Source organism: Aethalodelphis obliquidens, unplaced genomic scaffold, assembly GCF_003676395.1.
Source record: "Aethalodelphis obliquidens isolate GAN/ISIS:26980383/991018 unplaced genomic scaffold, ASM367639v1 scaffold28, whole genome shotgun sequence".
Taxonomy (NCBI): Eukaryota; Metazoa; Chordata; class Mammalia; order Artiodactyla; family Delphinidae; genus Aethalodelphis; species Aethalodelphis obliquidens.
The window spans coordinates 6,509,107-6,533,203 of NW_020837972.1; the positions used below are offsets into that span (position 1 = coordinate 6,509,107).

Here is a 24,097-nt window from a genome sequence, read left to right on the forward strand (position 1 = left end):
GTGTGTGTGTGTGTGTGTGTGTGTGTGTGTGTGTGTGTGTGTGTGTGAAGCTGGGCAGCTTAGCTTGTTAGCCTTCAAATAGAGTAAAATGTCAGCCTCTTCACAGTTCTTGCCAACTTGTAGCTAAGGGTTGAAAACAAATCCCCAGCTTCCCTTAGAAGTGGGATTTGCGGGCTTCCCTGGTGGCGCAGTGGTTGAGAGTCCGCCTGCCACTGCAGGGGACACGGGTTCGTGCCCCGGTCCCGGAAGATCCCACAAGCCGCGGAGCGGCTGGGCCCGTGAGTCATGGCCGCTGAGCCTGCGCGTCCAGAGCCTGTGCTCCGCAATGGGAGAGGCCGCGACAGTGAGAGGCCCACGTACCGCAAAAAAAAAAAAAAAGAAATGGGATTTGATTCCAGGCGGCACCAGGTAAAGCCGCATTCCCAGGAGGCCCTGCCCCAGCCCACGTGGCGCAGGTCCCTCACCTGGGAACTCAGACAGGGTGGTCCACAGCAGGTCCATGTAATCCTCCTCACTCAGGTACTCACAGGCCAGGCTGCATTTTGCCTCTACTGCCTTCTTCCGGCTGGAGACTGGAAGGTGGAGAGAGAGAGAGAAAAAGAGCAAGAGGCATGCGCAGTCTTGGGGTGCAGCCTCCTGCTCTCCACACCTTCCCTGGGTATGGTTTGGTTGGGATGCCAGGGAAGGAGCATGGGCTCAGGACTCAGACAGACTCAGGTGTGAATCCCAACCAGCAGTGTTAGAGCTTCATCTCTTTAAGCCCCAGGTTCCTCATAATCCTGGGGCTAATAAACCCTGGGGCAAGGCGGTTGAGACACTGAAAGCAGGTTGTGCATATGAATGTGCTTAGCCCAGAACTGGCACATACGAGGTGCTTTTGTGGCAGACAGACTCTAGGGTGGCCCCAACGACCCCCACCTATATTATCTGGCCCCCATTACTTCCTCGATCGCACCTTCTCTCTCCCTCGCTCTGCCCATACTACTCCAGCCACACTGGTCTCCTTGCTGTCCCTTCAATACACAAGGCATGTTCCCGCCTCAGGACCTTTGCACTGGCTGCTCTCGTCCTCCATTGCACTTTATATATCCCCATGACTAGTTTCCTCACCCCTTTCGAGTCTTTCTTTAAATCTCACCTTCTCACTGAAGCCATCCTGACCACCCCACTTAAAACTCTGACTTGCCCACGGCCACTTACTCTGCTCCACACTCCTGACATCCCTTACCTTGCTTTATCTTTTTTCCCCCAAATCATTTGTTAGGAAACAGAGTCAAAGACTTTGAAATGGGCAAAATGTCCTGTCTTGTGAACCCTTATAGGTTATCTCAGCTTTCATGATCTTTAAGCTCTTTCACAACTTCGCATTATCGAATACCAGTGCAAATGATTCTTGTGCATAAAAATGCAAGCGGTGTCTGGTGGTGATGCGATTATTGCCTTATGCACACTGCCAATTTTTGCCTCTAAGTGCAAATCCATTTCAGCTTTTCTGATTGCCTATATACATGTGTGTTTTGAATTCTCCTTTGAACCAACTGTAACCTCTTACTGGAGTTAGCAGACAATTCCCCATGGGTCTCTCATGTTCTCTGCCTGTTTTATAAGCAGAGGCACTGACTGCCTTTGGTCTGGACTATCTTTTCAAGGATTTTAGTTTAGCAAACAGCCTTGAAAGATAGAGAGGATCTCCCTTTGGTGCAAAGGGCAGGTTTCCTTATGGCCTTTGAAGATAGAGCATCTTTCTGCAGAACAAAGAGCTGGCAGGCTTATTATCTGGTATAAAAGATCTGGGTGCCCTAAGTTCAGAGTTCCTCTCATAACACAATCCACTGCTCCTTCCCTATCACTTTCCCACCCAGGTGTAACAGTGAGGTTTTTTTTTTTTTTTTTTTTTTTTTTTGTGGTACACGGGCCTCTCACTGTTGTGGCCTCTCCCGTTGCGGGGCGCAGGCTCAGCGGCCATCACTCACGGGCCTAGCCGCTCCGCGGCACGTGGGATCTTCCCGGACCAGGGCACGAACGCGTGTCCCCTGCAGTGGCAGGCGGACTCTCAACCACTGCGCCACCAGGGAAGCCCAAGAGTGAGCTTTTAACACGGGGTGGCAAACGACCGCCGGCAGGCCAAATCTGGTCCCCTGCCTGTTTCTGCCCAGCCAGCAGGCTAAGAATGGTTTTTACATTTTTTAATGATTTTTAAAATCAAAAGAAGAATAACATTTCATGACATAAAAATGACATGAAATTCAAATTTGTGGTCGTAAAAAAGATTTCCTCGGTGGGAAGTCCCTGGAGGTCCAGTGGTTAGGACTTCGCGCTCTCACTGCCGAGGACCCGGGTTCGATCCCTGGCTGGGGAGCTAAGATCCCACAAGCCGTGCTGCGTGGCCAAAATAAAAAAAAAGTTTCCTTGGAACACAAGCAAGCCTTGCTTGTTTACATATTATCCATAGCTGCTTTTCTGCTACAATGGCAGAGCCGTTTGGCCCACAGAGCCTAAAATATTTACTATCTGGCTGTTTATAGAAAAACTCTGCCAACCCTTCCTCTATAACATCCCAATGGATCCTCTGCTTTGCTTAAGCAGGTCCACTGTTACGGTGAAACCAAGCAGGAGGCTGTGGGGCAAATCCTGGGTACGAATCCTTTCCAAGCTCCCCGTTTCTTGATTGTAGGAAATAGGCTTCCTTCAAGCCTCCTAGACCTTCCCTGAGTTCCAAAGGGCAGGTTCAAACAGTTGCTAATCAGGGAAGGGAGGGGATGCAGAGAAGGGGGAGGAGCTGTCAAGAAACAATGGTGCAGACTTGGGGCAGAGTCCTGGTTCCTCCTCAAGGAATATACATAACAATATCTTTGAGTTCTTCTGCAGGAACTAAGGCCCTCACCCAGGTTGAGGATGGTAACTTCAGGCTGAGCACAAGATTCCTGGAACATCACCCTGTTCCCTCACCACCAACGAATCAGAAGAAAGTCACATACCCTGCGGCCGTCCCCCCCACCAAATTCTGCTTCTAAAAACTTCTCCCCCCGCCAAACCATCGGGGAGTTCAGGGTTTTTGAGCACAAGTCACCCGTCCTCCTTGCTCAGCCCTGCCATAAACTTTTCTCTGCTCCAAACTACGATGGTTTCAGTTTGTTTGGCCTCACTGTGTGTCAGGCGCACGAACTTGTATTCGGCCACAGAGGCAAAGGATTTAGGCTCAATCAATACCAAAGCCAGAATTTATAACTGAACCGCTTCTCAGGGCGGTTAAGGCTCTCCCACACCTCCCAGCGAGATATGATTCCGCTGTATTATTAAATCCTTATACCAATAAACAAAACTATTAACTCAGATTATAGAGGCTTCATATGAAAAAGATAATTGGACAAATCCCGCAAACAGGCAAGAACTTGATCCCTTTATCCCCCATCCCAGGTTCAATGCTAGGAATCTAATATTCCCTTAAAGACAGATTGGTTTGAAGTCCAAACATCTGTGTAGAGACTTTGCTCTTTATTCATTCCTTTTGTCCAGTGCTTTCCACCTCCAGCTCTACAACAGAATCACCTAGGGAGCTTTTCAAACCCACTCATGCCTGGGCCCTCCCCCCAAAGCCGCTGATTAAATTGGCCTGGGCATTGTTTAAATGGCACTGCCTTTGTGGAAAAGCTCCCCCAGGTGATTCTGTCGTGTGGCCAGGATCGAGCTCCAACCTGATTCTCAGACTTGATGCACATGCAGAGGATGGCTACACAGGGTCACAGCCATAAAACTCAGGGCTGTACTTCATGGACCTCTTTAGGGGACATAAGATGTGATTCTGCTCTAATGTCAGGTCTACCGTGACAAGAAGGTCCAGGTTTCTACAGAGCGTCTTGGAAACCACAACCCAGCTCTTTCATGCTCAGATTTTGCAGAAACTTTCTCCCTGGAGTTTGTGCAAGGCCAGGCCCTGTGAGGGCAGAACCTGGGCTGGGGTGTGTGTGTGTATGACCTCGTGTGTTGGAAGTGGGGAGGGGCAGGAGGGGACGGTTTTAACTGTGAAAGGGCTGTTGATACTCACTGCTGCAGACATCTCCTGCCTGGAAGAGCTCAGTGGTGAGCAGAACTAATCCATAGTAAGAGAATGCATTGGAAAACCTGCCAGGAAGGAAGCAAGAAAGGTAAGGAAATGATGGGAGAAATGCAGGTCCCCATTCCCTAACCCCTCTGGAAGGACTTGCAGCTCTAGCAGCAGAGACTAGGCTTTGGGCTCAGGCCACACTGGGCCTTTGCGGGGCTTTCCTGGGCTGCTTGAGCAGGAAGATGGTGGGTACAAAGCATAACGATGCGATAAAGGGAAGTGATCCTGTGTCCTTTGAAAGATCAAGAACTGAATTCTATCACAGATAAAGCTACCTCCAAGGCTGTTCAGTCAACTGGCAAAAGGAGGGGGAAAAAATGGGGGAAAATTTGGTAGAAAACAGTCATTTTGACAGATGCCAACAGATGTCAGAGCTTCTGGGTTGAGTTGAATAGGGAGGAGGAGGGAGATGATATATTTAATAATACAGGTAGCTCCTACTTTTTCAAAAGTTTGCTTTACTGCACTTCGCTTTTACAAAAGACCTACATTAGTACCTGGTTTTGCTCACCAGAAGAAATCCGAAGAGGATTTTCACTTTTACGAAAAAAGGGAAAAGCGAAAACAGCATCCAGCGCTTATTTTATAGAGGCAGCACCTGCCCCAAGCAGCGAGAGTAGCGCCACCAAGCCCCTTTCCCGGGAACTACACTCAGCACCTCAGCATCAAGCTGCCATTAGCTTTTTTTTTTCAATTTATTTTATTGATGTATAACTGATTTACAATGTTGTGTTAATTTCCGCTGTACAGAAAAGTGATTCAGTTATACCTATATATACATTCTTTTTCAGATTCAAGCTGCCATTAGCTTTGAACTGTGTCTATGAGCATCTGTGCTTTACCTCCATTTATTTTATTTCTTTTATTAGCAAGACATGTCCTCAGGTAATTACTTCTCTTTATGCCACTTCAGTTTAGGAAAGCTTTCATTGGAACGCTCTACTTTTGAATAGCAGGGGGAAAACTGTATGCAGAACTGGGTTCCAGCTTTGCCCCCTGCCCCGCATTCCTGAGAGCTACATCAACTCACCAAGTATTTATTAAACACCTGCTGTGTGCCCAGTCAAATGCGGAGTCTGCAGACTTCTTGAGCATTTCAGATGAGAATGACGCAGTTAACTAATTCCCGACTGTCCTTGGAACCAGAATACTCAAGTCTGTAGGGCCGGAATATTCTCATCCTGTGGTACAGTTATGTGGGAGCTCAGTCATAATCAGAAGCCGATGATTACTTTCCTTGAGTTACAACATGTGCTCGCAAATGTGATTTCTATAGTATTCTAAAATTAGTCTCTCATTAATTGCTTAGTATTTAAGTAGTGTCAGCCCAACAGAATCACATGCACTCAAAGATAGATACTCTCAATTCTGTTTCCCCACCTTTTAAAATATCCTGCCAGCTCCATGCTTGTACTGGGCACACAGCAGGTGTTTAATAAAGGCGTGGTGAGTTGATTCAGCTCTCAGGAATGCGGGGTGGGGGGGGCAAAGCTGGAGCCCCGGTGCTTTGTATTATCAAAGCTTTCCCCTCCTCTTCCCTGCAGTTGACCTCTTTGAGGTCACTCCCCTGCTAATTAGCACCTCTGCTCAAAGGTGAATAGGAAAAGTGAGAACTGTTGAAAACAGGACACAGAGCCTCAACCGGGGTAATTTTGTGCAGTTAATGCTGTAGAAAGAATTGAAAGAAGGGCTGAAATTTGACTAGCTGTGGACTATAAGTTAATTACTCACTACAAATGCCCTCCAGCCAATGCCAAGGTTGTTATTTAAGAAAAAGTGGATCAAGAACCGAATGCGCATGTTGACCAAATCAGTGGTTCCCCAAATATTGGCCCTGTGCTGCTGGTGGTACCCAAGGCAATATGAATGGAGAGGGGGATGGATACAGCAAAAGTATTAAATCTTTTTGTGAAAAGAAGAGATTCCTTTAAGTTTCCTTTCAATTCTTTAATTGTATCTCAGTCTTATTTACGGGCTAACGAGTCCCTAACACCTCCCCTCTCTGTCTTTTTTTTGTTTTGTTTTGTAATTTAAGGCAAATCTTAACAGATTTATAAAAGTCGTATATACAAAATACATTTAAACTAACCCCGTAGCTATACAATACACTTTTTACACTGCATCATGTATCTCTTAACCTGGAACACAGCATCCGTAAACCGAGGCCTGTTCCCCACTGTCGGTGCCATTATGGGGGCGGGTGTGGAGCTGCAGCGACACCCCAGGGGCGGTGCCAGTGACCCAGCACTCGGCTGTTGCCCTTGAATTTCCTTTCTGAGTGTAGAGACCCCGGAAGAGCTCAGAGCTCCGTTTCTGCAGCCGCCGCCTCCTCCGATCGCCCCTGCAGCCCTGCCCCCTCTGCGGGGTCCCCCACGTGCTACAGGGGACACAGCACAGCACAGCGGAGGACGTGGCAGAGAGGAGGGGGCCGAGCACACCGCACTGAACTTCCTGGCTGCAGTGGTGTCGACAGAGAATAACGTGCCTGCCAATTTTAGCAGGTTCGATTGGAGTGAAGGAAAAGACACTTGGAATGTTTTTCCATTTGCATAACAGGTCAAAAGGTAATGCTTTAAGATCCTAGAGATGGGCAGACTCAATAGAGATCTATTTTAAATTTCTCGATAAACAGGCTTGTTAGAGAATCTAACAGTTAAGATGATGGGGAGAAAGTTTCACAGGCTGCCCGTGAGCCCTCCTGGGACGGGCCTCGTCCCCGGCTTCCACAGACTCCGCAGCGAGAGCTCTGGCCACCTGTTTGCAGGTGAACCTGGAAAAGGTGCCCGGGCTCATCCAGAAAGCTTAGGTGAGGAGGGAAGCCACGGAGAACTGGCTTTGTTAGCCCGACTGTCAGATCAAGGCTGGTTCCACGTTTGTGACCTGAGTTTCAGAGTCTCCTAGGTGACAGTGCTCTCTGCCCACCGTGGACACCGATCTTTTTTGAGGGCAGCTTGACAGGCGGTGGTGGGGAGACCTCCAGCGTTACCCCGAGGCTTCGGGAGGCTTCCCCGGGGGCCCGGCCACTGAACGGAGGGGGTGGGGCCCAGGGACACGTGGCGGCTCCGTGAGATGCCTTAAAGCACCCAGGCTGCCACGGCGGCTCACCGGGCCTGTCACCACTCAGGGTGGGCGCTGCACATCACAAAATGGGGCCTCCCGGAACCCCATTCTCAGTTCCTTCCCGACTGGAGAAATTCTGAAGTCGGCTGAAAAGCTGAGCCCCTGGACCAGCTCCAGGAAGCACCAGAACCCAGAGCTGAGGGCCTGTTTCCCACGACTCACAAGGGTCATGCTCTCAGCTGCCTCTACGTTGGACTTCCCTCGGCCGGACTCCGGGTCAGCCTCCCCAGGTGGGATGCGCGATCCACGCCTCCCCGGTCACCAGAGCAGTCTGGCTCTGCGACCTGCCGGGAAATTCGGTCCCGTGGGAAACCTCCACCTTGGCTGTGAATGGCTGGGGTTATGTTCATTTGGGGGAATTAATCAGCTTCGGAAAGCACAAAATAAAGTGAGTTCAGTGTTAATAAAAAGGCGCCTGAGTGACAAGCCTGGAACAGACTGACCAGGACGACTGTGACCCCGTGCGGCTCAGCCCTGTCCACACTCTGCGGGCTGTGCAATCAGAGTGCCGGCCACTCGCCCCCCCAGGAGGAAACTCGGGCTGGTCCAGGAACACCCAGTAGCTGCTCTAGTGTTTCACTGTGGTTTGTGTTACACACACACACACACAAAAGAAAACCACCAGAATAAAAACACTACCTTCATAACCAGATCAGAAGCGGAGAACCCAATTTCCAGGGGGAGCCAGGTGTGCGCTTCTCTGTGAAGCGAGCCACAGGGCCGCGTTTACGGCAACAGATGCAAAGTCTTCGGGTCCCTGTAATAAGAACCTCACAGTGACGTGCCAAGGTCATTGCTGGATTTGAGGAGGACGAGGGAGTCACCACAGGTCAGGATGGGATACAACAGCAGTTCCCTCCTGTTCTCATCTACTCCACACCCTAATTGCTCGCTTCCGGGGAGGGCCCTGCTGCCTACGAGTACTGTGTTTTGGGGCAGGAATCTCATGGTCTATTTCTGAGTTCCACCCCATTTCCTACCCCTTGCTATACTCAGACGCCAATTCCCAGGAACATCCATCCTGCCAGGATGTCTGAGAACTCACTCGGACCCGGCAACATCGCGCTCCTTCCTGCTGTGACCTGGGGTGGGAGCCTCGCGTAGGAAGTTCCCACGTTGAGCAGCGCTCCACTCTCCTAGGGGCTCACGACCACCGTCAGGGTCAGCAGAACCCCCGCAGGTGTGCGGTCCACACCGAGGAGCTGCTCTGGGTATGAAGCATCCCATGTTATCCAGCAAGAGGCAGGCACTGGGGGTGCTTCGGGCAGGTAGCAACCTGTTGTGCTTTAAAGTAGTTTTCACCTGAAGAGATGCCAACATGGTGTGGAAACCAAAACCACCTATTGCGATATGCCATCTTGAGCACGAGTGGACACCCAGCCTCTAAGTTCTAGCGGGTTCTGGAGGGCAAGACCTGGCAGGAGAGCAAGGGCCCACATGAGCAGCCGGGCCTTGCGTGACCTGAAGTCCTCCTCCAGCAGAAGGTAGGAACCAGACACCGACAGCAGGACCGAGGAGGCGGAGTGGCCCTTCCACGCCCCACGGGCTCAACTCCACCCACAGCAAGTCTCGCCACTTCCCTGAACTCAGCGCGTACCATGTGCCACCTGCCGTTAAGGGCCATTAACACAGCAAGTGCCGGCCTCTGAGCGGCCTTAACCAAGCAGCTCCTTCCTCTGGGGACTCGCCACCACCCTCTTCAAGGCCCAGGAGGTGCTTCACAAATGCAGTCAGTAAAAGCAGCCCCTGCTCGGGGGCGGGGCTGAGCTCTCAGCCCTCCCAGCTGCAGGCCCAGCACCAACCTTGGCACCAGGGCCTGCGCCCGGAACGCCGAGTCCATGAAATGCAGAATCCCACACCCAAGGCCCACCTCTGCCTAGGGCTGCCAGACAGACTTTAAAAGGGCTTGTCTTCTTCTTCAAACACAGCTCCCTAAATCTCCAGGCATCCCTGAAGAATGAGGTGGCTGAGCGCATCTGATGTACCTTACGGAGAAGGTGGCGTCAAAAGGCCTGGAAGGACAACCCGACACACAGTCGAAAGCTTAGTGGGAACTTGCTGCTCTTCACTTAAACCACAACAGCAAACCCAGCGTCACTTTCTTCCTGAGGCAGGTCGCAGGTCACAGTGAGGGGAGGATTCGGGGGCCGTTACGTTGTGGACCACAACTCCAGCAGCCTGGTGGGAGTCCTCCATGGTCCTCTGCTTCACGGCTCCTAAGCCCGGCTGCACAGCAACCACCCAGGAAACCACGAGTGCATCCGTGTGATGCCTGTACTGCACGGCCTCGGAGTGGCTCAGCCCAGGGCTTTGCAAAGCCCCTCAGGTGACCAGACGGCAGCGCCAGAGCTGAGCATCATGATCTAGTCCAACGTTTACAAATGGGGAAACTGGAACCCAAAGAGCTTGGCCCTCAGCCACGTGGATAATGATGAGTGCACGTTTCTCTGGGGTGAAGGTGCGCTTCTGCCTTCCCCACTGTGGGCAGTTTAGGGGCCCACACGTGGACGCACACAACGCCTACCCGGGCAGTGGCCACTGGACAATACATATGTGCCTTTTCTACATGAGAATCCTGAGCTCCATGAGCTCTGTCGATTGGGAATCGTTCACACTTTGCGTCAGTGGTTTCTTCGTTTTGCGATGGGGAAAGTCACCCCACGGGGTTGCAGAGAAAGAGTTCCCACCCCTCCCTTCCCTTGGGCTTCCTCCAGCCTCCGGTCTCTGGACATGTCCACGTCCATCACCAGGTCCTCTCCTCGGGCTCCCAGGTCTCAGGGCAGCAGGATCCCTCCCTCACACACACACACACGTGTCTTTACATGTATTTGTCGCTGTTTCTTGTTCTGAAGTCGTGTTCCAGAGGCATCCACACAGCAGTGTTGGTGACAGCGCTCCTGTGTCCCATGTGGAAATAAAAACTGTGATCGACAAGTAATGAACCTTCAAGGAACATTAGGGTTTGAGTTATCCAACTGCTCTGAATTTTGGGGACTGAAAAATTAATGTTGGCTTCAAATGCTGAGTTGATATTTTCTATTAAGCAAAGGAAAACTAAGGATTTACCTTAATAAACATCCAGAAACTGAAGGTGGTCAGATCATCAAACCAGCCTCTCCTGCCAATGCTAAAATGCTGTGCAATGTGTAAGCGATGAGCAATTCACCCCGACTGCTCTCATCCTAATGGTGCCTTTACTCACAATACCAAGTTAGCGTCTGTTCCCAGGATGCCCAAGTTAGTCAGTCATAACTAGTAATCTTGTTTCAAGATTATTTCCTGATCTTGGAGTTAAAATAAACTGACTCATTTTTATCAAAGAAGTAAAAATATTGCAAGAATAAGGAGTCTAGAGATCTCTATAAATTACAAAGCTGCAATACAATATCTCTGAAACAATTTCTCTACAAACTGAAGGGTTAAAAAAATATTTCAGTAAAAAACGTACACGTGTCCTTACGTGTCCTTATGTGAGGAAAATATCTTAGTTTGAGGAAGTTTATTGTTACACTTTTGTAATAATTTAGATGAGGCACAACTATCTCCTGCTTCTCTAACATCTCAATTAAAAAAAAGACAATAATCGAGGGTAACAGTGAAATTAAAATAAAATAGAAAAGCCTAAGGTTTTGGAGAGAAAAGTGACTATAATCTATGTGTAGAAAGGCTGTAAATGGTTTCAGGTGACCTTGCAAAGAGGCATCTTCTTCTCGGATGCCAACGAATCACGGAATTGAGGGCCGGGAGCCGTGAAGAGAGGGGAGCCCGGCCACAGGGGGGAGAGCGGGTCAGTTCTTGGCGGGGCAGAGCCCACCCCCCTCGGGCTGTCCCCCCTGCTTCCCAGTCCGCTTGGCTTCCCTGTCTGTACCAACTCGCTTCCGCCTCTGAAAGCAAACCAGCAACCGCGTCAGAAGGTTTAAAGGACAAACGGCGCTTGCCGACCGTGCCGACCCCAGCTCTCCAGCAAGCCTCAGGCACCTCCACCGGCTACGCCGACCGCGAGGGCCGCCGCCGCCTCCTCCGCCAGGGCCACGGGGAGTGTTTCCAGGCTGGTGAGGAAGCGCGTGGGTCCCAACACACGTGTGAGACCTGGAGCCCGGCGGGCGAGGAGCGCTCGCGCCCCAGGACAGGGTCCTCTGAGCAGTGACAGCGGGGTCTCGGGCCGCCCTGACGCAGCCCATTGAGAATGTTCTTTTTCCTTTAAACCGCGGTCATCGGCCCCGATCCCGGGGCACATCCTTTCAGTTCATGAAGAGCCATAGGAAACAGTACAAAACCAGCAGCTTTTCTCCAGCCAAAAAAAAGAGCCGAACCCCCAGCAAACAGCCACCGGAAGCTCTGAGCGCCCAGAGAGACGGGATTTCATGTTGTCTCCTCATTAAAACCCTGTGATAACAAGGCTGACTCAGAAGCAGTTTTTTTCCTCCCTTTCCTTCTGGGTCAGCATCCGCCACAAGATCCCTGTTTATCTGCTGGGTCAAGGCGAGCGAGTCACTCACCAGGGACACAGGACTGGGAACAGTGTGGCCTGGGGATGGGGCCCAGGGACGGTTACTAAACCACAGGAACATTCTGGTGCCACTGACAGAGGAAGCTTTTTTCTCTTTTAAATGCTAGGCAGAGTCCTCAACACGCCAGGCACTCTTGAGTAGAGTAATACACAGCAGGGACCAGTTTGGAATGCAATGTATTTTTAAACACAGTGAAAGACACCTGGACAGAGTACCCGGTCAAGTTAACCGAGTGCAAGATTGACCAGCTCGCGTCAACATTCACAACCTCTGCAGTTTCACTCAGAGGAGATCACGTCCGACAGTTTTCCTGCGACGTGTGTATGTTAGTAGAAGCGAGAGACCTTGATGAGAACCTCGATTCTCGGCCGGCCGCCGGAAGGCAGCGCGGAGCCGGGCGGTGTTAACGAAGGCTCTGCTGGCAATGCCGCCAGCTCTTGAAAGCCCCTGAGCGGAAAGGAGCTCTCTGCTTCCTCCAAAAGAGGAAAGGCTCCCTGCAGCAGACTGCAGGTGTCTCTCGGAGACAACTCATCTGCAGGGCCAGTTGGTTTAAGTCTTTGCCGAGGGGCGGGCAAGGGGCGGGGAGGGTGGGCACAGAGGCAGCAGGCACTGCCCTGTGCAGAGGGGAGGGGGCCATTCACGGCAGCGTCCGTGTGCACACCTTCCACCCCGTGTCCTGTCGTGTCGTGGGGTGATCTGACAGGGCGGGAAGAAAGCGCAGGTTGTGGGCACATTAAGTCAAGTCCACACCGCCAGCTCTCACTCCCACCCTCTCATCTAACAGCCGGGACCAACTGGCACAAGAGACTTAAAAGGCAACGCGCTCCCCTGGGGAGGTGGCGGGGACAGCCCGCGATTCACCTCCTTTCACCTCCTACAAACCTCCACCAGGTAATACTCCTCACGAAGCACTCACGAGTTAGAGACAAAAGCCATCGGCAAAGACGTCGGGTTTTGTGTTTCTGTCATTAAAGACAGAGCATGCGTGCACACACACACGCAGTCCTCAATTACACTGTGTCAGAGAAGGAATAGTTTCTGTAAAAAGAAAGAAAGCTGTGTTATTAGGCATTACACATTAATACCAAAGTGATCGCTGGGGTTTTCAGTAGTTTCACTAGTCCCCAGGATTCAGTAGCTAACATCAAAGTGTCACATCCTTTGGCCTAGAGCGCAGCGGCGTGGCGGGCCTCACAGCATCCCTGAGCCAGGTGTTGAGGGCACAGATTCGGGAAACCCGCTCCAGGACACCGGGGAGATCTGGCCTGTGGCCAGCCAGGCTGCTCAAGGACCACAAGAGTGAGGGGCATCCTCTTTCATTGCAACATAATATTCTTTCAGGTTCTCTTGCAGGATGGTGTCCTTCACAGCATGAAACACAAAGCAGATGTTCTCCGTGTCTATGGCAGTGGTGAGGTGGATGGCTGCGATTCCGTCTCTTCTGGTTGAAATACTGGACCAGGTAGCACTGGACATCCTCCAGCCTGTGGGGGTCGCCCTTGAAGTCTGAGAAGTGCTTCTTCTTCTTTCTTTTTTTTTAATATAAATTTATTTATTTTATTTATTTATTTTTGGCTGCATTGCGTCTTCGGTTGCTGTGCGCGGGCTTTCGCTAGTTGCGGCGAGCGGGCGCTACTCTTTGTTGCGGTGCGCGGGCTTCATCATCCAGGTGGCGTCTCTTGTTGCAGAGCACAGGCTTTAGGCACGGGGGCTTCAGTAGTTGTGGCATGCGGGCTCAGCAGTTGTGGATCCCGGGCTCTAGAGCGCAGGCTCACGTTGCAGCACTCAGGCTTAGTTGCTCTGCCGCATGTGGGATCTTCCCGGACCAGGGCTCAAACCTGTGTCCCCTGCATTGGCAGACGGATTCTTAACCACTGCACCACCAGGGAAGCCCTGGGAAGTGCTTCTTTCTTTTTTTTTTTTTTTTTTTTTGGGAAGTGCTTCTTGATGCCGATGGTCTTCACTTTCTCCACCAGGAGGTCCATCTTGTTGAGAGGCAGGACGATGGAGACGTCGAAGAAGAGCTTGTTGTTAACGATGGTCTCAAAGATGTTCATGGGCTCCACCAGGCGGTTGGTGCGCCTGTCCTCCGTGAGGACCTGGTCGTACTCACTGGATGAGACCATGAACAGGATCAAGGTGATCCCATCAAAGCACTGGAAGCACTTCTGGCGCTGAGACCTCTGGCCACCCACATCCACCATCTTGAAAGGGACTTTTTCTATGACAAAGTCATGCTCCACTTTGCCCTTGGTGGCCTTCCTCGCCAGCAGTATGTCCTGCTTGCTAGGGAAAGTAATTCAGCTGGCCAATCCGATCCAAGTTATCCAGGAAGTACTTCACTGATTCACCCAGCTGAAACTCCCTCCTCCGGCTGAAAGCTTCCCTGATGCCAGAATCCCTGCAGAGCGCGGTCAGAGCAGGTACATAACAGCTGAAAGGTGGCCGACTCCACGGGCAGCCCTGCTTTGTTCTCAAAGGCCATAAGGTACATCCCCTGCTTCTCATTTTCAGAATACTGCCAAGGAACACCAAGCCTGTCTCGTGCGTCAACCAGAAGCCTTGAGACCTTGAGGATGTTGTTGAAGATGGTGTCGCGGAACTCCAGAAGCGCACCTGGTCGAACTCGCGGCCGTGGACGATGCGCATCTGCTTGAGGAAGGTGGACTTGCCGCTCTCGCGGGGCCCAGCAGCAGGATCCTGACGAGGCGCCGCACGGCGCGCAGCTCGCGGTCCAGGCGCGCAGCTCGCGGTCCAGCCCCGCGTAGATGTCCCGGCTGCGCCTGCGCTGCCGCGCCTCGCGCTCCGCATCGCCAGCGGCGTCGGCCTCGGGCGGCAGCAGGCAACGGCTGAGGATCCGCACCGCACCGGACATGGCTGCTGAGGCCATAGACCCCGCGGCGGGCGAGGCGGCAGCCGGCCGCTCCCTCAGGCCGCGTCCGCTGCCACTGTCCTGAGGTCCCTCTGTCTGGCTCTTAAATACAGTGGTTCTGTCCCCTGGAAAACCATCAGTCTAGCTACTTTTTTTTTTTTTGGCTGCGTTGGGTCTTCGTTGCTGCGCGCGGGCTTTCTCTAGTTGCGGCGAGCGGGAGCTACTCTTCCTTGCGTTGCGCGGGCTTCTCATTGCGGTGGCTTCTCTTGTTGCGGAGCACGGGCTCTAGGCGCGTGGGCTTCAGTAGTTGTGGCACGCGGGCTCAGTAGTTGTGGCTCACGGGCTTAGTTGCTCTGCAGCATGTGGGATCTTCCTGGACCAGGGATTGAACCCGTGTCCCCTGCACTGGCAGGCGATTCTTAACCACTGCGCCCCCAGGGAAGTCGCAATCCAGCTTTTTACTATATGGTCACTTCTCGGTATCCGTGGGGGATGGGTTCCAGCACCCCCGGTGGATACCAAAATCCATGGACGCTCAAGTCCCTCATATAAAATGGCATAGTATTTGCATATAACCTACACAATCCTCCCATATAGTTTAAATCATCTCTAGATTACTTATAATACCTATACAGTGTAAGTGCTATGTGAATAGTTGCTGGTGCACAGCAAATTCAAGTTTTGCTTTTTAGAACTTCCTGGAATTTTTTTTTTTTTTTTCCATCTGTGGTTTGGTTGAATCCATGAACACAGAACCCGAGGCTAGGGAGGGCCACTTTTTTATCTTTAAAAGTGAGTTCTGGGGGAGGGATGGACTGCGAGTTTGGGGTTAGTAGATGCAAATTATGACATATAGAATCAATGGACAACCAGGTCCTACTGTGTAATACAGGGAACTATATTCAATGTCCTGGGATAAACCATAATGGAAAAGAATATGAAAAAGAATGTATATATATGTATAACTGAGTCACTTTGCTGTACAGCAGAAATTAACACAACATTGTAAATCAACTATACTTCAATAAGAATTAATTAATTAATTAATTAAAGCGACTTCTGTCTATGGCCTGCAATTAAAATTTTTCCTTAAAGCAGGTATACAGAGTTTCCCTTTAAAAGACATTTATCTGAGAAAAAGTGAGTCAAATTTTTAAAAAGGCTAAGAAAATAATAGTATAGAAAATAATAAAAAAAGGCTAAGAAAATAATAATAACAGGATAACACAAAAGTGAGGAAAGTGATGCCCAGTTTTGCATATGCTGCTCAAGATGGAAGAGTTCTCTGTCCTCCAAGTTAAAACCCAAAACAGGGCGCAGAGGAGGGGGACCCGAGAATCAACAAACAGCTCTTACCATATAAACCACAGCAGCAAGGTTGTCCATCTAAAATGGGGTGTGAAGAGGTCCCTCATTTTGCCTCGGTCTTCCTGTTTCAAGACAGAGAATACCGTTTGCTCTCCTCCCCTGTGGATGTGCGGGCACAGGTTGGTAGCCTGAGACCGGTGGACACCCGAGGCTGGGAGGGAGGTTTCTGGTGGGCAGGACACTCAGGTCCCGAGAACCCGGGACTCAGATCCACGGCCCTCAGCGCCCCCCAGCCCAGGGAGGCCTTCAGCCAGGACTCATTGATGTCCAGAGGTGGAGACATTCCACACCCCACCCCAGCCTGGAATCCTGGAGCTGGGAAGCAGGCCCCTCAGGCTCAGCCCCTCTGAGGCCTCTTGGGCGATCCCATGGACCAGGGAGCAAACACCCAGTCCAAGATGCCTCCCGCCGTTTCACACCCTCCCCACCCAAAGCCAGCTCTAGGTCAAGGTAACAGAAATTAATGTGCTGAAAATCAATTCACCGAAAGCCAACTTGCCAAAAGACCAATTAGCTAAACGACTCGCTTGCCAATTTTATATAATTTACTAATTTATCGAATCTCTGCTTTACAATGTTCTATTTTAAAACATATATTCTGGGGGGGGAGGGATAAATCGGGAGATTGGGATTGACATATACACACTACTATATATAAAACAGACAACTAATAAGGACCTACTATATAGCACAGGGAACTCTACTCAATACTCTGCAATGGCCTATATGGGAAAAGAATCTAAAAAAGAGTGGATATATGTATATGTATAACTGAGTCAGTTTGCTGTACACCTGAAACTAACACAACGTTGTAAATCCATTATACTCCAATAAAAAATTTTTTTAAAAGCATCAACAAGAAAAATAATTTAAAAAATATATTCAGAGAATCTATATTCTACAGATTATCTTCTTAGATTTATTTAATGAACATATTATTCTTAGCGGTTTGAGAAGTGCTCACTTATTTAAACATGCTAAAAGCTTTTTTAAAAAAGATTATGGGTTATAGGTGGTTTAATCTACCCATGAACATTGTCTTTGTGAATAAAAATATTTTGTAATATATTCTTGAATAAAAAGACGACACTCATTAATATGCTTATTGAATATATTTGAGCATGTTTGTATTTATTGACTATATTTTAGAATAGATTCATTCATTAATATACTTAAGAATGAATTCATTAATATAGTTATTGAGGAATATATTATATGTATTAATATAAACACAGGAAAAATATATTCTTATGTGTTAATATATGTATTATTATATATACATAGGAAAAATCTCTCCCTATTTACTAAATATATTCAAAAAGAATAATCCTTAAAACACATTTTTGGTAAACATACATTGGCAAGAAAAATTGGCTTTTGGAGAATTGGTCTGCTTTCTGGAAAATCCTTCTCTTCTCTTTTTGGTGATGGGGGATTCACCACTTTCTTGGAGCCTTCCTGGACCTGAGAGAACTCTCTCTCTGGGCCTGGCTGCTCCTGGCTGCATCAGCTACGCACCTGCCCCAGTGACCTCCATAAAAAAAAAACAAAAAAACAAAAACAGTCCCCGCTGCCGGGCACCCTGGAACACAGAGAGGCCCCTGCGGCAGCAGCTCCTTTCCAAAGAGAAGCCCACAACTGGAGCATCCAGCCTTGCCGCTGTCACTTTGCAACACACATTTGAAATCACTGTATGCTTTCTCCACCCAGAGCATCTTCCCACAGGAGGGACGGGGGAGAATGCAGTCCCTCCCCAAAGGCAACTAAATGAGCCTCCTGCACCCCAGACTCTCTGGGATGCCCCCTACCCCAACCCTGTGCTTCCCAAAGCAAATTTGGGGTATGTCTCCTGGTTTCTATGTTGTCAGACCCTGCCTAGCACTTCCTCTCAATCTGGTGAAATTCCATTCAGTTCTTTTTGCGTAATATAGAAACAGTCAGAAAAATGATATTATTTAAAAAAAAATAGGGCTTCCCCAGTGGCGCAGTGGTTAAGAATCCTCCTGCCAATGCAGGAGACATGGGTTCAAGCCCTGGTCTGGGAAGATCCCACATGCCGCGGAGCAACTAAGCCTGTGCGCCACAGCTACTGAGCCCGTGTGCCACAACTACGGAAGCCTGCGCTCCGCAGCAAGAGCAGCCACCGCAATGAGAAGCCCGCGCATCACAACGAAGAGTAGCCTCCGCTCACCACAACTAGAGAAAGCCCGCTGCAGCAACAAAGACCCAATGCAGCCAAAAATAAATAAATAAATGTATAAATAATAATAATAATTTCCTTGTAGGGTCTGTTGTTTGCTTAAGGGTATTTGTGATGTTTCTCTAAGCCACATGCTTGATTCTTGAGGGCAGGGACTGCAGCCCTTAATCTGGCTCCCTTCTCCTCACTTGCACCTGCAGTAAGTGCTCATCAATTTGTAGTGTGGTGGATTCCCTGATGGTGTTGCCTGTGGAGTGATGCACCATCCATTAAGGATGTCTACACAGGGGCGGTTTGGTGTCTTGGATCTAAGTCTATCGTGACACTTTCTAATGTGATTTTACTGTCAAGCCTTTGCCAATCAATCACATTTGCTAATCAGACTTCATGGGTGCTGAAAGATGAAACTGAAGCAGTAGTTACGGGACCCATTATGGGACATTCTATTACATTTATCTAATCACTTCTCCAGGTGGTACTTTTAGGACTTGGCAGTGAAAGTACACAGACTGAAGTTGCCAAATTCCCTTTGCAGATCCTGCCCACTGCACCCCTCACCCACTCACATATACATGCTCCCAGCACGTGCAGCAACATGCACAGTCAGTCCGCCAGGCACTGACCTGTCTGGAGATGATGAGTTTCCCCAGAGGCATGGGGGCTCCGTTTTCTGTGGCTATCCTCTTTAAGGTGGCGATGGCCTTTTCCTGGTTTCCGGACAGCACATCATACCTTGCGCTCTCTGGCAGCCACTATGAGGACAGGAGACCGAGACGTGGCCAGTTAGGGCAGAACAGAATGCTCGGTCACAGCCATACACTCTCATGTGTGTGTGGAGTCCTTAAGGCCGGAGGCTCTGGGGCCAGAAGCCTGGCTTCAAATCCTGGCACTGCCATTGATTATAATGGCTCTGTGACCTTGAGCAATAACTTGACCTCTCTGTGCCTCCATTTCCTCATCCATAAAATGGGGATAATAATAGATCCTCCCTCTTAGGGTTGTTGAGAGGATTAAATGGGATAATCCAAATAAAGTGCTTAGCACAGTGCCCGGAATGGGTTAATATATCTGTTCCTGTTGCCGTTGCTATTACTGTAATTTGGTGCTGCTGAGTTGCAGGTGACAGCTGAACTAAATTAAGACTGCCACCAAAAAAGAAAAACAGTCCACCACTCTCACCATCATCATCATTATCCCTATTTCTCAAGAAACTACACCTCACCTGTGTTTAGCATCGTCTTGCAAACTCAGTCTAAGAGACAGAAAGAAATCACAAAGACCTTTAGGCCTACTAGAGTCCCAACCCCAAGTGACTAGATAGAGATCTCTCCATAAAACAAAGCAACAGCAATCTGTGAAATGAGAGAGTGTGAGACTTGGAGTCAGAAGATTTGGTTCAAATGAGTTCTGTTGTTTATTTGCTGTGTGTCTTCTGACAAGTCAATCAACCTTTCTGGGCCTCAGTTTCCTCATCAGTAAAATGAGAATATAGCAGAGGTTGCTAGCATCCAGTAAAATTCATGCTTCCCTTTCCATAGCATAGAGTTGTCCTTGGATATGGCTGCCCAGCCAGAAACTACATTTCCCAGCACCTCTTGCATCTAGGCATGGCCATGTGACATGCTTTCACCAATGGCACGAGAGCAGAATATTCCCGGCCAAGTTATTTAAGTATACATCTCTACCTGCCCTTCTTCAGTCTGCATGTAGAAGATTCCAAAGCCCTAGACAGTGGCAGAACTACAAGCTGGAAGGAACCCTGGGCCCAGAATCACACCTGTCAAATGGAAGCACCCATTCTGGACTGTTCTATGAATGAGACATAAACTCTTATTGTGTTAAGTTACTGAATGTGTAGGCTTTATTTGTTACAGCAGCTGGTATCATCCTAACTAATATAGGGGTTCATCATAGTCCTACCTCCTGTGGTTATTGGGAGGAATAAATACGAGAATGCATATAAAGAGCCTGGCATAGGGCCTGCTACACTGTTATGCTAATAATAATAATTATTATTATTATAATTAATTATTATTATATAATACCTATTGTCATTACCAGTAATTATTACGTTATTTATCATAGATGAGACCTACCTCCCTACAGGCTTATTTTGGGGCCCACTGGCTGTAAAGCATTTCATGGATGTGGTCTTCACATGAAATGATAAACGTGTGGTCTGATCTCGCTGTGTGTGTGGGGTAGTTTATGCAGAGATGAGATGGTGGGATCATGTGAGCCCTTGGCCCCAGCCATGCCTGAAGCCAGATATTTAATATTCTCTCATATGTCTCTTTCACTCAAGCCAGTTTGAACTGGGTTTTGTCACTTGCAACTTAAGAATACACTCACCTTAAGTGTAGCTCTTGTAGTGCAGGGAGAGGGAGCAAGGTATCCCCCATCCCCTTGATATCTCCCTCAAGAATATCCCAGCAGTGTCTGCCTGGAGGAAACCCAACACCCCATACTGGGCCCACCCCAGGCCCTGTACCTTTGTCTCATTTCCTGATTCAAAGAAATAATCTTAAAAGTGGCTTTGGTACCCTCCTCCACACCCTCCCCACCAAAATATAATGAACGGCAGGAGACCAAGTAACAAAGGCTGAGATGTCTTAAAGGATACCTACAAAACACAGAACAGCAAAGAGGAGGAGTGGGACAGCCGAGAGGATGAGCAGCCAACGCCAGCCCAGGCTGGGCATCACAAACACAGCCAGGACAACCTCGAACACTGTCCCGATGGCCCAGAACACCTGGCATGGGAGAATGGGGGTCAGTAATGGGGCAGCATTGGTCAACACAGTGAGCAATTACAGGATCATCGTAGACAACGTTATCCATGCTGGTAAGGGGGTCCTTGGGGGTCAGGAAAATCAGAATGGCCATCACTTCTCCTGTGGTTCATGTGGTTGGGCCAGGGCCTCCATGTTGTCTGTCTCCTGAGGGTACCATCCGCCCTGTATGATATTTGCATGGTGCCCACTGGAGTGTGCAATGTGGCAGCTCTGGTTAAGGAGATCAATATGATCAATATCGTGTGAGGCCAGTAGAGTAGTGGACACATTGGTTTTTGTCTACTCACATCCATCTCCCTTGCCCAACAGTGCCCCGGTATCCTTTATCAGAATTGTCTCTCCCCTGTGGGGCTGAATATCTTCTGTCTGTTTCTCTGAATCACATTCCATCCTTTTCCACCTTGCCTTTTGTATGGACTGCATCCACAGTCCCCCTGTCCTCTGGCTTCACATTGGGTGCAGCCAATGGGGAGCCACACAGAAGATGGGGAGGAAAGAGGGATTCGGGTACTTATTCCTCTGGCTCCTTCTCTGCAGGGTGGTCATGCGCTGGCTGCATCCCTTAGTTGAAGGTCACAGCTCCTTTCCAAGAGCCTTTCTCTCTCTCTTTCTCTCTCTCTCTCTGTCTCTCTCTGGGCTGCTAATTACTCTCTCCCTTTGCCCCTTCAGGGACCTTATAAATAGTCCCTTTATGAAACCCTCTTCAGCCAAAGCAATCTTGAGGGAAAAAAATGGAGCTGGAGGAATCAGACTCCCTGACTTCAGACTATACTACAAAGCTACAGTCATCAAGACAATATGGTACTGGCACAAAAACAGAAATATAGATCAACGGAACAGTATAGAAAAACCTGAGATAAAGCCACGCACCTATGGTTAACTAATCTCTGACAAAGGAGGCAAGGATATACAATGGAGAAAAGACAGTCTCTTCAGTAAGTGGTGCTGGGAAAACTGGACAGCTACATGTAAAAGAATGAAATTAGAACACTCCCTAACACCATACACATAAATAAACTCAAAATGGATTAAACACCTAAATGTAAGATTGGACACTATAAAACTTTAGAGGAAAACATAGGAAGAACACTCTTTGACATAAATCACAGCAAGATCTTTTTTGACCCACCTCCTAGAATAATGGAAATAAAAACAAAAATAAACAAATGGGACCTCATGAAACTTAAAAGCTTTTGCTTTTAAGCAAAGCAAACTATAAACCGCAAAGGAAACTATAAACAAGACGAAAAGACAACCCTCAGAACGGGAGAAAATATTTGCAAACAAATCAACGGACAAAGGATTAATCTCCAAAATATATAAACAGCTCATGCAGCTCAATATTAAAAAAACAGACAACCCAATCAGAAAATGGACAGAAGATCTAAACAGACATTTCTCCAAAGAAGACATACAGATGGCCAAGAGGCACATGAAAAGCTGCTCAACATCACTAATCATTAGAGAAATGCAAATCCAAACTACAATGAGGTATCACCTCACACTGGTTAGAATGGGCATCATCAGAAAATCTACAAACAACAAATGCTGGAGAGGGTGTGGAGAAAAGGGAACCCTCTTGACTGTTGGTGGGAATGTAAATTGATACAGCCACTATGGAGAACAGTATGGAGGTTCCTTAAAAAACTAAACATAGAATTACCATATGACCCAGCAATCCCACTACTGGGCACATACCCAGAGAAAACCATAATTCAAAAAGACACATGCACCCCAATGTTCATTGCAGCACTATTTACAATAGCCAGGTCATGGAAGCAACCAAAATCCCCATTGACAGACGAATGGATAAAGAAGATGTGTCACATATATACAATGGAATATTACTCAGCCATAAAAAGGAATAAAGTTGGGTCATTTGTAGAGACGTGGATGGACCTAGAGACTGTCATACAGAACGAAGTAAGTCAGAAAGAGAAAAACAAATATCATATATTAACGCATACATGTGAAATCTAGAAAAATGCTACAGATGAACCGGTTTGCAAGGCAGAAATAGAGACACAGATATAGAGAACAAACGTACCGACACCAAGGGGGGAAATCGGAGGTGGTGGTGGGGGGATGAATTAGGAGTTGGGATTGACATATATACACTAATATGTATAAAATAGATAACTAATAAGAACCTGCTGTATAAAAAATTAAATTAAATTAAAAAAAAAAAGAAAAGAAACCCTCTTCAAATTATCCTAATGTGAGTATGTTGTTTCCTGCTGCAACTTTGAGTCTACAACCATTGTCCACTCCAAAACATCGTCCTTCATCTTCTCCATCTGGGAGCCCCCAAGAGCCTTCCTAAATCCCCTTTCGCTTAAAGTAACCACAGTCCATTTCAATTGCTGACAACCAGAGGGACAGTCAAAATGGCTAACAATTTATAAACTGACCAATCAGAGTGTACACCATACAGTATTGGCCAATCAGAATGAACCCTGGTCACACACCTCCCCCAACCCTCACCAGACTTCAGTTGCTGCATCATGGGGAGCTCTAGGGAGTCCTTAGAAAGGACAGAGTGTCAGGCAATGAGGGCCAGTCAGGGTTCAGGATCATCTGGCAGATGCATTTCAATATTAAACTGGTTCATCCACACCAGTGTGGACCAGCTGACTACCACCCTGATCGGTCAGGGGTAGACACAGTCAGGATGGTTAAGTTGGGCTATGGATCAGTGTGATCGATATTGTCATGTAATCATGGTGATCAGGGATAGTCGTGACTGTGGACCTAAGTGTCCACCAGGGACAAATAATACTGCCACTGCATGGAGGAGGGCTGTTGGGCAGCTATGTATTTGCCCTGAGATCTTCCAGATCATGGTTGGAAAATGGGTCACAGGACCCTGGCAGAGGGAGGGCTTGAGAGGGACTGGATGGTCCAAGAGAGTTTTAAGGCAGCCTACTGGCCACAGACGTGGCCATGAATAGCGATCTCACACAAGACACGAGTCAATCTGGTGAGGGGGGCAGGAGTTTGGTCCACTCAAGCTACAACGTTCAGCACCAACTTTCAGATAAAAGTCATTTCTAGTTCAGGAAGGACATACAACCTGCCTGCTACCATTTTTTTTCAGGGGTGGTAGATTGAATTTCTTGTCAATGG

The 24,097-nt window shown here is 48.6% G+C and overlaps 1 protein-coding gene and 1 pseudogene across 4 annotated transcripts in view; both read right to left on the bottom strand.

Annotated features, from left to right (window-relative positions):
- SVOP (SV2 related protein) overlaps positions 1 to 24,097 on the bottom strand; it is an 88,792-nt gene that overhangs the window by 16,167 nt on the left and 48,528 nt on the right. For all 4 annotated transcript variants that reach the window (XR_003436670.1, XM_027124475.1, XM_027124476.1 and 1 more), the window contains exons 8-12: positions 20,804 to 20,929; positions 18,800 to 18,928; positions 15,965 to 16,038; positions 4,046 to 4,122; positions 465 to 572 (exon numbers count right to left, since the gene is read on the bottom strand). Coding sequence is in view for 3 of the 4 variants with exons in the window: in XM_027124475.1 (XP_026980276.1) it covers positions 465 to 572; positions 4,046 to 4,122; positions 15,965 to 16,038; positions 18,800 to 18,928; positions 20,804 to 20,929 (514 nt within the window). In the remaining variant the exon portion in view is untranslated. The remainder of the gene's footprint in view (positions 1 to 464; positions 573 to 4,045; positions 4,123 to 15,964; positions 16,039 to 18,799; positions 18,929 to 20,803; positions 20,930 to 24,097) is intronic.
- LOC113629749 (guanine nucleotide-binding protein subunit alpha-12-like) lies at positions 5,689 to 14,812 on the bottom strand (annotated as a pseudogene).